Raw genomic sequence first — 12,965 nt, 5'->3', positions numbered from 1 at the left:
AAGCTAGAATTATCCAACAAATTGATCATTACAATCATATGATATGCAGAGATCGAAGGAGGAAACTGTTTTATTGATCAATACAGAATACAACCAAAAAGTACAGAATATTGTTTTACATGAGAATGAGTATATATAACCCTTAAACTGAATCGACGTAACCGTAAGGAATGACGGTTACAACACCGGTTGACTTTCCTCCCAATTTTGATATAATTAATTACATTAATATCTAAGATGATAACATATAACACAATAATATAAAAGTATAGTTTATATTACAATACCCTCCCTTAAACTAGACTTTTATGTAACTAGTTTAGGATTGAGTTGAAGCCTTCATTCTTTTGTTTTTTCTCCGATCCATAGGCCGTGATGAATATGTTTGATTGCTCCATTCTTAAATGATGTGTTTTCACTCTTATTTGCCTCTTCTAGTGTCTTTATCATCCTTATATCTACTATCATCATAAACCGGACTTTCATCTGGATTATTTGTTTTTCCTAACACTATCATCCCATAAACGTTTGGCTTCGGGTACGTCTCACTACTTGGAATCGCGCGCCTTCTTCTCTTCCTTATGTATGTAATCTCTATCATCCTCTTGCCATTACGATAATCATCATCACCCTTTATAACCCTGCTCCGACCTCTTCTGGTCTCGTTATCATACTCTTCCTCATCACTTGTTTTTTTCGAGCTCCGCCCTTATGATTAACATATTCATCACCGTTCCTCCTATCCCTATTCCTGTCTCTTCTTCTCCTATCGTTACCATCTTTATCGTCACTTCTGTTGCTGTATCTATCTCTTCTATCAGAAACCTTTTCGGTATTAGATCTGTCCCTATCTCCGCCCGCCTATCATCGTCTCTTGTTTCTCGTCTTTGTATTAATCAAGTCCTGCATATGTCGTTCTTTTTCTTCTTCGGTTACTGAAACAGAGTATTGATCAATTCTTTGCTTCGTTTGTATTATCTCCATTGATATACGAGAGTATGAACTCGGTGTCATATATGAATCCGATTAATTCCTTTTTCCATATATGAGAGTATGAACTAGATGTCATATATGAATCAAACTAATCCATGTTCTTCGTTTCGTAATTCCTTTTCCTTTTCTCCTTCCCCTGTTTCTTGATCAATCTTCTTCTTTAATTTTTTTTCTGCGATGATTTCCTCCGTTTCATTCTTACTTCTTCAACACTGATGTTGTAAGTTCTGGGTCGTTTTCATAAATTCTTGACTCTTGATTCTTTTTTGATAGTTTGACTTTTGGTTGATCGTTTGATCTAAATTCCCTGCATATCTGATTTCTTTCTTGTATGGAGTGATCAAAAAACTAATTTTATAACCGTGTTTTCCTATCTCTTCCTTCGGTCTCTTTGAATCTGATTCGTCTCCTCCTGATTCTTGGACAATAGCGACAGACTACCTATATGCTACGTAGCGATAGCGATGAAATAGCGCCCGCTATTTCGTGTTTAGCAACAAGGTAGTACATAATTCAAAAAATAAAAAACAGCTATTTATAATTTATATATGTATTTATAATGTTAATTTTATACTTTTTATGTATAAATTAAAAAGTTTAAGGACCAAATGTAAACTACTGAAGATAGAGGGGGTTAAATTTTTAAATACACAAACTACTTTTACACATATTAAGTAAAAAAATACAAGTTTTAGGGACTGAATGTAAAGTAGTGAAAGATAAAGGGATTAAATGTTTAAAAACCTAAACTAACTTAAACCCTAAAAGCCCTAGAACACTCATATACGCAGCCGCTCTCTTCTTCTTCCCCCTTCTTCCTGTTTCCAGCTAAAAGCAGCACCCTCGCCGGAATTTTTTGCCGGAATTCGCGTCGGAAGTCGCTATATCGTCGCCGCTATGTGGTCGATATGTACCTTGTAGCGGCATATGGCCGTCACGTCACGCTATTCGCTATAGCGGCCGCCATAGACGCAATTGATAACTATGGACATGTATCTACTCTTCTTCTTCTTCTTCTTCTTAAGAAAGAGTCTTCTATGTTACTCGACTTCCTTTTCTGATTCCGTTCCGTGTGCAGCGGTACTTTATGATACTTTTCGTGGAGATTTAATTAAATAAAACAGAGTAACGATTTCTGATATAGTTTGCAGCAGAATTCTTCTTCCGGATCTTTTGTGATTGCAGCGGAGTCGATTCTTTCTTTGTTTGATCAGATTCTTGGTCCTAATTTCTTCAATTCGATGTTCTTTTCCAGATTGTCACTTGAATTTGATTTTTGATTAACCGTGGCTCTGATACCACATATTGGATATCAAGAACATAATTCGAAGATCATTACAATCATATGATATGCAGAGATCGAAGGAGGAAACTGTTTTATTAATCAATACAGGATACAACCAAAAAGTACAGAATATTGTTTTACATGAGAATGGGTATATATAACCCTTAAACTGAATGGACGTAACCGTAAGGAATGACGGTTACAATACCGGTTGACTTTCCTCCTAATTTTGATATAATTAATTACATTAATATCTATGATTATAATATAACATAATAATATAAAAGTATAGTTTATATTCCAATAGCATTCACTTCTACATTTACTGTAGGAGATGTGGGCACTAAAAAAAATTAAAATCGGTATGTTACATGTGCTTTTATAATAGATTTGTACTTTACGAAAAACACAAATGAATAACTAAGTATGTAAACCATGAAGAACACTTTTAATGGGTAAGTTCTTCATCTTAAATTCTTTAGTTTTATTTCTTTCCAACCTATGTTTAATGGGGACATTCATATTATCTGATCTTTCATGTGAGATTATAAGTAATATAATTAATTTTTTTAACGCATAGGCATGAAGCTAGAATTATCCAACAAATTGTTCAAGACATTTCACTAAAGCTATGTTTCATTAACTTGAGCGTTGATGGGAAGTTAGTAGGCATGGAAACCCGGGTAAAGAATGTAGTTTCATCTTTAGAATATGGCTCTGATGATATTCGCATGATAGGGATCAAGGGGATAGGAGGTGGTGGGAAGACCACTTTGGCAAGAGCTATTTTTGATCATATATCCATTTGGTTTGAAGGTAAAAGCTTTGTTGAGAATGTCAGAGAAGTTTCCAAGGGCTCTGGTTTGAAGGAATTGCAAAAGCAGATACTTTTAGATGTGTTAAATGATAAAAGCATTGTAGAAAATATTTCTGATGGAAAAAATAGGATGAAAAATTTGATGCGTGGTAAAAAGGTGCTTGTAGTTCTAGATGACGTGGATCATATAAACCAGCTTGAGGCGTTAGCAGGTGATATTACTTGGTTTAAGCCAGGAAGTAGAATCATCATCACAACAAGAGATGAGCAAGTGTTGGTAGCTCATGGTGTTCATAGTTACAATATTCATGATGTGAGTCTGCTATCACATGAGGAAGCAAATTGCCTCTTCAGTAGGTATGCACTTATGAGGGTGATTCCAAATCAAGGGTATGAAGAGCTATCAAGAAAAGTTGTAAATTATGCTGCTGGTCTTCCCTTAACAATCAAAGTTTTGGGTTCACATCTTTGCGGTAGAAGTGAACGTGAATGGGAAGATGCCTTAGAAAGACTAAAAACAATTCCGTTGAAGGAAACTTTGGAGATACTGGAACTAAGCTACAATGGTCTAGAGAATGATCAAAAAGAAATATTCCTAGATGTTGTATGCATACTGAAAGGTGAAATGAAGGACGAAGCAATCAGAATACTTGAAAGCTGTGGGTTTAGGGCTCATATTGGTTTAAGCGTACTTGAGCAGAAATCTTTGATAACTGTATCTAGTACTGATGGTTTACGCTTCCATGACCACATTGAAGAGATGGGTTGGAATATTGTTCGTCGTTTGCACCCTCATGAGCCTAGCAGACATAACCGATTATGGATTAAAGAGGAAATTGAAGATATATTGGTTAATGAATTGGTAAGGTTGAAGTTTATATGAAAGGTGAAAAATTAGAACAATTTTGTTTGTCATGACAAGTTTCATAACAGCTTTTTTATATTTTGTAGGTCCCTGTTTCGCGGAGGATTACGAACCTAAACCTTGTTATACAAACCTACTAGCGAGTGTGGAATCCAAGCTAGCAAGCAAACCGAGTTAGTAGCAAGTAGAGAAACAAACACACAAGTTCACCGATTAACACAACTTGTATTAATGCAATGAGGGTTCGGTTACAAGCTCAATGTTTACAGAAGTGTTCTATAAACTCTCTAAGTGTGTGAGTGAGTTCTGGGCAGAATGCTCTCTAAGCTTCTATCTCTCGGGTGTGTGAAAATGGCAGAACTTCAGAACTCCAGAACTTCAGAACTTCAGAACTTCAGAACTTCAGAACTTCACACTCAACACATGCATGGGTATATATACCCAGCTCAGCAGGTCTGGATCGAAGGATCTGATAGATGGTCCGAAGGATCATCTATCGATCACAGTTCATACGAAAGATCAGCATGGACCTCGAAGGATCATCCTTCGAGGTCTAATGGTCGAACCATGGTCGAACCATATCTTTCGATCACCTCGAAGGATCAGGTGTATCCTTCGAGGCTATCCTTCGATCTGAACATCTTTCAAATGTTGTCCAAGTCAAACCGGAGGATGGTTGACTTGGTCAACTTACAATACAAATCAGGACATCGTTTATATCAGACCGAATACAGACAAAGTACAGACACAAGTGCACCAACAAACTCCCCCTTGGCTGTAGCTTTGTCTTTGATCTCTAATCTTTGTCTTGTTCTTCTAAAAGTGTAGACTCGTCTTGAACTTCGACGGTCTTTGGTCTTCAAGTCTTCAAGACTCTGATGTCCTATCATGTCTTCAATGTCGGAGGGTCTTCAAAGTCTTCACGTCTTGAAAGTAGAAAGTGTATCAACAAACTACCCGTATCATGTAGGAAGTGTGTTGACAAACTCCCCCTTAACATAAGCTCCCCCTTGAGTTATGCTCGTGAAATACTTTAACTTTATGAAGTAAGATCCTTCGAGGTGATGATGATGGCCAGCGGCAACTCGATCATCTTCATTCATTGAGTGCCTTCGTGTCTTCATTCCAAAGCTCGTCAACGACCATGTTCTCCTAGCCTTTAGAATCTGCACATGCAAGAAATCTAAACGCGTAATGAGAACAATTGCTTGGAATATAGTATAAACAAATGACACACGAATGACCATGTCATAATCAAACACCGTCCGACAGTTTGAAAGTTTAATAAAATTTGTCAATTTTAGTTTTTAACTTTCAAAACATGCAAATTTCGACCGTTTATGAAGATTTAGTCAGTTCGGTTTTCAGTCAGGTTTCAGGTAACTAAGACTTGAGCTCCAACATCGTACGATCGAAAATAAAGCAGAAATAAAATCTTTTTGGCTTTTATAAAGTTTATATTAAAACAAGGATTTTAGGCGTGTTTTTGAAATTAAAAGATAACAATTTAAAATCCTTTGAGTGTTATCAAACGACATCACCGCTAATGTCGTGCTGATATGCACCAAACGACGAAACTGTTTAAAAGAAAAACAATAAAAGTTAAGCAGTAAATAAATAAATATATACAAACATTCTTTTTGCGAGTTTCGAGGGTAAGAGAATCATATCAGTGTACGGTCATGCCAAAACACTCTTGTTGTTCAGTTAGTTAACATTAAGATAAGCATCCTATAACAATTATCGGTATTGTTGTCCACTTAAGCTCAACTTATCAGATGTAATCATGTCGAGGGGATACGTTAAGGTATGATTTATACTTACCGACCGGTGTTCATCCACATCACGACACATTCCCGTATCAAGGTATGCACGAGTGTTCATCTTACCGGTGAGTATACCGATTATCATCTGTTTGACCGTATAAATTGTGAGATACTCACTTATTTTGATTTGAAAAACAAGCCCTATGTGATATAATCACTTATTGATGAGGAACTTGATTTTCGTATGCATGAGGGCACAGGTGCAAGTCCGTGAACAGGTCAGTACTTCCGTACAGCAGAGAGACGAACTTGACACCCGGAAAAATGTGATATTTTATCACTTATTTGATTTGGACATGTGATTGTTTATCACTTATTGAGGTCGAATGCAGTATGCAATATGTACACGTATGTATAGTATCATGGAAGATCTAGACTTGCGTCCCCGTTATTTTTCGGTAAAAGATACAACCATGATACCCAGATGATAAGCAGCATAAAGACCGAATATCTCAGAACCTCGGCAATCTATCAAACGAAATTTCGGTACTAAGACCATATGCCAATGAATGGTTCCCACCTGATCTTCAGTCGATTAAGATTTATATCACCCTGCACACTTTAAAATGATTGTGAGCCTACCGATACATCTTATATAGAGCTGCTTATCGTTTTGCATTTAAGGTTTAAAGAGGTTTGGATAGACCACTGATGTACTATCATTTTCTCTTTTGCTCGCCAGGAAACTCATTTTTGTTTTTCTATTGTTTTTGTGTTTTTGAAATTTTTCGATGTTTTTGGATTTTCAGAATTTTGGATTTACTCCCCCTAAAATCAATAAACTAAGATAAATTTAAAAACACACAAAGATATTTACAAAAATGATTTTCCGATGTTGGTTTTACTCTTGCTTGACCTTAATGCCGTTTACCAAAATTAAGTTTTATCAGAAAAGATTTAGCAAATTTTGGAAAAATGAGTTGGCATGTCGGTAAGCGGTGCGGACCATGACAACATTGATGAGTTTCATATTGAAACAATCACTTGTGAGGTGATATCCGAGATCAACGTGTCAGGTCAAAGAGTGCTGTACGAGATAATAACAATTCACAAAGCAGTTAAAATATCGACAAGTATAGGAGAGATTAAGAATTTAAAGGCGTATCCTGCAACTGTTCCGTGCATTGCAAGGAATCTAAGCACTCTCCCAACTGGATATCCACCCGGTGTGGACTTCAAAGTCGAATTTGCAACTACTGAAAAGTCTCTTGACAGCAATAAGCTCATAAACCTCCGGGTCCGGCTGGTCTTCCACATTGTACCAGCGAAGGTCTTGACTTTCTCTTTCAGAAATGGTGTGCGGATGTTCAATCCATGCAAAGGCATCGACACACATTTCACTTCATTCGTTCCTGTGGACCCGATCAAAAACCAGAATGACCAAATTTTTGGCACGTTCTTCAGTTGGTCGAATTTTGCAACTTCATTCAAACACATTCTCTTTTTCTTTCCTCTCTCTCCATCAAAGGCAACAATTTCTTCTGTCGCCTATGTTGTGCAAGGACATTCCACTATCAACAATCCTAAGACTATCAATAGTTCCTCCTGGAACTTCCTGCACACTCACTCAGAGATTAGTTGGAGAGAGGGACCCAAGCCTTCACAGACTTGGGTCGTCCGTCATCATCGAGAATTGTAACATCCATTTCCCGATGATTCGGAATTGATGTAGCTCCCCCTGAAACAGTTACCGGTTTTGGTATCCAAATCTCCTTCTGTTTTTCATGTTTAACATCCGATTTAGCAGGTCTTGTTTGGATAATCTCCGGTTTTAAAATCTTTTCAACTTCTTTTCGTTGTTTCTTTTTCTGTTTCTTTGCCCGTTGTTTAACAAGACGAGGGTCCTGTTTTGGTGAAACAGATCTTTTATGGTAATTGTTACCATGGGGGGCATCAATTTTCTCTTTCAGTTTATGAAGATATGGACAATTACGAATAATATGTCCAATGGTTCCACATTCAAAACATGATCTTCGTTCTACAAACCCCGAAGAATCATGTGATCGCTTAGCCGATGATGTTAAACTTTGTGAACCCGAGGTACTAGGCTTTGAACTGCTTGGTTCATTTCTTTTCTCGACAATTGTTTTCTTGACAAAATCTAAGTTAGATTGATTTTCAAACTTTTCAATTTTGTCTGTTCCCGTCGATTTCACAAAGTTAACATTTTTCTTCTTCTTTTGGTTCGGCTTCTTGTTAGCTTGAGCCGGTGTTTTACCTTTGGGTTTGGTGTGATTTTGCTGTGTTGGTACTGTTGGCAGTTTCTTGTTACCAAATTGCTTTCGAATTTCAGCTTTTGGAATAGGAGGACACTGTGTAACTGTAACTTTAGGTCCTGCCTTTCCCAAGAACTTACTCGTCGAATTCTCAAAGACTTTGCAGATTAAGGATTGATTAACATTCTTAATGGGAAAATCTTTGTCTGAGTAAATTTTATCATCACCAACTAGAGTGTACAGCAAATTCACACTCTCCGACTTCTTCTCAGACGAGGACTCAGTTGCAACAGTCTTAGCGGGTTTGACAGGGGGATCACATAGAATGTGATTCTCAAGAGGTATGTCCTCATTTTTGACTACAGCATCAGACTTTGTTGGGACAGTATCATCAGATTCATCATCAGACGAATCAGCATCCTCAATCACAACTGGAGGATCTTGATTCTGTTCAGCACTCACAAATGTATCTGCTGACACATCTGAATCTGAGGATACTTCCTTTTGGTATCCAAGTCCTGCAGCAAACTCCTTAACATCTAGAGGCACAGAAGGTTCAAAGAAAACTCTGTCCTCTTCATCAGGCATGGCGTCATAATTATGTCTCACTGGTGGTGGACACTTCTTGTACCCTATGCATGTGACATCTCTCTTTTCCTTCTGAACGTCAATGATGTGATCTAACACATAGCTAGAACTCAAATAACTGTCTAGCTTGAGTTGGATCGCATCACTTTCGGTTTTCACACAAGCCATCTCTTTTTGCATACTCTCAAGGCGAGATATATACAAATTAATATCAGTTTGTTTTCTTGAAACCATTTTAGTCAGTTCAGTTTTATCCTTCTTTAACGTTTCAATTACTGACTTAAATTCTTTTTCATGGTTTTCATAAAACATGTTGGCTTCTGTGCATTTAGAGAGGTCCACAGTCAATTTCTGATTGTGGAGAAAGGTCACATCATATTTTTCTTGCAAAGCGTCATGCTTACTTTGCAAGTCACTCAGATTCTCATTCACAGTAGTATGTTTGTCTTGCAAGTCAAACAAACTAGCTTGTAAAGCATCATGTTTGCCTTGCAACTCAGACATACTTTTCTCCATTTCAGCACATCTAGCATGCATCCTAGCACATTCATCACAATTAACAGCAGTGGGTTCATCGACACATACCTGACTTGATGAACCGTCGACATTAGCCATAAAGGCTGAATGGAGAGAAGACGAAGTATAAGCAGCTTGATCCACCAGAATAGATCTTCTTTGAGTTTCTGCTGCAGCTTCCTCCAAGAGTTCATCAATATCTGCATCGATTGCTGCATTCGATGTCTCACCCACATGATCATCACCAGAATTGGATGATTCTTCATCAACACTTCTGCTGTACCCAGAAGAGTCTTCATCTTCAGACGATTCACCACCACTGGCAGAAGATTCTCCACCACTGGTGTGAACTAGCTCCTTCACAATCTGAGCAAAACATGCTGTTCCATCTGGAGCATCACCACCCAACTGGATTGACCAGTCACAACCTTCATCTACCTGAACCGCAAGTGCCCGGTTGGTTTGGTTGTTGACGGGTACCATGGTACGATCATTGTTTCTGTTCTGCCGATTGCCTTGGTTTCTGAAGGGATTTTGATTCCCGTGCTGGGCTGGCTTTGTACATTCCCGTTTAAAGTGACCCCGTTCACCACAGTTGAAGCATTTAACGGCCTGCTTATCGAACCCATACTTGGTATCTCGCTTACTTTCCAAGCTGGTTCTTCCAGTACTCTCCATCCAATCCTTTGCTCTTCTCACAGCACTCGCAAAGGCCCACTTGATGTCCATCAAGTCCATCTCCTCTTTATCAATCTGCCTGTAATCTTCTTGTGTCAGATTAATGTTGCCAATCTGACCTTCTATCAACCCACAGTACGCGCTCACTACAGTGTTAAGCAGCTCCATGTGTTCCTTAGCCACTTCTACACTGATTTTAGAGAAGCTTGACGTGTCGAGCTGTACTGTACTTGACTTTGATTGTTGACCAGCAGATGATGTTCCTCCATAACATGCACGTTGTTGTTGTTGAGCAGGAGGAGGTGGAGGTGGTTGGATTGGATTTCCATACATGTCTGTGGTGGGAGGTGGCTTAACAGGAACTTGTATTGGATTGCCAAAACAATCGGTTGTTGTTATTTTCGGTTCACTTTGCCTTTGATTGATAACTGATGCCCACATTTCTGCAGTAATTCGAGGTGGTGTGGGAGGTTCGGCCCATAATGGAGATGACCTTGTATTCGTGTATTTTCCATCGTCTGGAGCCGGTGTACCCCACCATGAGGGAGTGACACCTGAACTTGTATATTCACCATTATCTGGAGCAGGAGTTCCCCACCAACTCGGATTCATCTTTGACAAGAAAAATAAATTCTATGTCAAAGTCACGAAGGATGATTGCCACCTGAAAGATCACACAGCCGAAGGTTCCTGGTCGAAAGATCTGCAATCACAGAAAGTTGTTAACAATAAACAGATCACAATCGAAAGATATAATCTTGTTCGAAGGATCAGCAGTACTCGAAGGATTACTGTTGACTCTCGAACAATGATCTCGAAAGATTCAAGAACTCGAAGGATTCCCTTTTGAAAGATCCTTATCTTTCGAGTCAAATCCCTATCTTTCGGACACTTATCTTTCGAATAGCTAACTTCCGAAGGATCACACTTGTTCGAATGATCAACAGTGTTCGAAGGATCACTGTTGACTTTCGAGCACTGGCTTCGAAAGACTCAAAATCTCGAAAGATTCACACTTGAAAGATCCTTATCTTTCGAGATAAAACAACTATCTTTCGAAAAGATTCCCTGATCGAAAGATATGTTTCGAACTTCGAAGGACTACTCGAAAGATGTTTATCTATCGAGCTGTCACTGATCGAAGGATTGTCTTTCGATGTCGAAGGATATCTTTCGATGTCGAAGGATATCTTTCGAATGAGCACTGACACACTGACACAGATGTGACGGGTTGGTGAAAAGGTGATTGGTTGGTAAGTCAACTTTCGGCAAAAGGGTATGGCAGGCTGACAACTTTCCCACCAACCAAGATTTTGAAAGATAATTTACCCAAAAAGGAAAACTTAACCCAGAAACCGGTGACCGGAACCTTAACCGGAATATTGCCGGAATTCACCAAATCACTCAAAAACAAGTTTTCAAGTTACCCAACCCACTTTAAACACTCCCGGTTAGTTTAGACACGTTTTTACTCAAAGAAAATGCAAGAAACCAAGTAAAAACAGGTGCAAAACCAAGTGTTTCAACACACCAAAACTTGTAAAAACCCGGTTTTAAACAAGGTTAAGAGCCTTAGCTCTGATACCACTTGTAGGTCCCTGTTTCGCGGAGGATTACGAACCTAAACCTTGTTATACAAACCTACTAGCGAGTGCGGAATCCAAGCTAGCAAGCAAACCGAGTTAGTAGCAAGTAGAGAAACAAACACACAAGTTCACCGATTAACACTAGTCGTATTAATGCAAATGAAGGTTCGGTTACAAGCTCAATGTTTACAGAAGTGTTCTATAAACTCTCTAAGATGTGTGTGTGAGTTTGGACAGAATGCTCTCAAAGAATACTCTCTCTTTCTGTCTGTGTGTCTATCTACCGAAACTCAACACATGCATGGGTATATATACCCAGCTCAGCAGGTCTGGATCGAAGGATCTGATAGATGGTCCGAAGGATCATCTATCGATCACAGTTCATACGAAAGATCAGCATGGACCTCGAAGGATCATCCTTCGAGGTCTAATGGTCGAACCATGGTCGAACCATATCTTTCGATCACCTCGAAGGATCAGGTGTATCCTTCGAGGCTATCCTTCGATCAGAACATCTTTCAACTGTTGTCCAAGTCAAACCGGAGGATGGTTGACTTGGTCAACTTACAATACAAATCAGGACATCGTTTATATCAGACCGAATACAGACAAAGTACAGACACAAGTGCACCAACAAACTCCCCCTTGGCTGTAGCTTTGTCTTTGATCTCTAAGCTTTGTCTTGTTCTTCTAAAAGTGTAGACTTGTCTGGAACTTCGACAGTCTTTGGTCTTCAGGTCTTCAAGACTCTGATGTCCTATCATGTCTTCAATGCCGGAGGATCTTCAAAGTCTTCACGTCTTGAAAGTAGAGAGTGTATCAACAAACTACCCGTATCATGTAGGAAGTGTGTTGACAAACTCCCCCTTAACATAAGCTCCCCCTTGAGTTATGCTCGTGAAATACTTTAACTTTATGAAGTAAGATCCTTGAGGTGATGATGATGGCCAGCGGCAACTCGATCATCTTCATTCATTGAGTGCCTTCGTGTCTTCATTCCAAAGCTCGTCAACGACCATGTTCTCCTAGCCTTTAGAATCTGCACATGCAAGAAATCTAAACGCGTAATGAGAACAATTGCTTGGAATATAGTATAAACAAATGACACACGAATGACCATGTCATAATCAAACACCGTCCGACAGTTTGAAAGTTTAATAAAATTTGTCAATTTTAGTTTTTAACTTTCAAAACATGCAAATTTCGACCTTTTATGAAGATTTAGTCAGTTCGGTTTTCAGTCAGGTTTCAGGTAACGAAGACTTGAGCTCCAACATCGTACGATCGAAAATAAAGTAGAAAGAAAATCTTTTTGGCTTTTATAAAGTTTAAGGCAACAATTTAAAATCCTTTGAGTGTTATCAAACGACATCACCGCTAATGTCGTGCTGATATGCACCAAACGACGAAACTGTTTAAAAGAAATAATAAAAGTTAAGCAGTAAATAAATATATACAAACATTCTTTTTGCGAGTTTCGAAGGTAAGAGAATCATATCAGTGTACGGTCATGCCAAAACACTCTTGTTGTTCAGTCAGTTAACATTAAGATAAGCATCCTATAACAATTATCGGTAGGATGGTTGACTTGGTCA

The 12,965-nt window shown here is 38.6% G+C and overlaps 1 protein-coding gene across 1 annotated transcript; it reads left to right on the top strand.

The window, feature by feature from the left end:
* The first annotated feature begins 2,713 nt into the window (after positions 1-2,713).
* Positions 2,714-3,978, top strand: LOC110875259 (TMV resistance protein N-like). The gene is made up of 2 exons (XM_022123457.1): positions 2,714-2,733; positions 2,859-3,978. Exons 1-2 carry the CDS (start codon positions 2,714-2,716, stop codon positions 3,976-3,978), a joined length of 1,140 nt encoding a protein of 379 aa, XP_021979149.1.
* Positions 3,979-12,965: the final 8,987 nt, after the last annotated feature.

Source organism: Helianthus annuus, chromosome 9 (assembly GCF_002127325.2).
Source record: "Helianthus annuus cultivar XRQ/B chromosome 9, HanXRQr2.0-SUNRISE, whole genome shotgun sequence".
Taxonomy (NCBI): domain Eukaryota; kingdom Viridiplantae; phylum Streptophyta; class Magnoliopsida; order Asterales; family Asteraceae; genus Helianthus; species Helianthus annuus.
This window is presented reverse-complemented; position numbering and strand designations above follow the sequence as displayed.

What these genes read in the sequence shown, in the direction of transcription:
- LOC110875259 (XM_022123457.1), top strand. Translation starts at nt 2,714, where the DNA reads ATGAAGAACACTTTTAATGG. An exon ending in ATGAAGAACACTTTTAATGG is followed by an intron (nt 2,734 to 2,858) that starts GTAAGTTCTTCA and finishes TTTAACGCATAG; the next exon opens with GCATGAAGCTAGAATTATCC.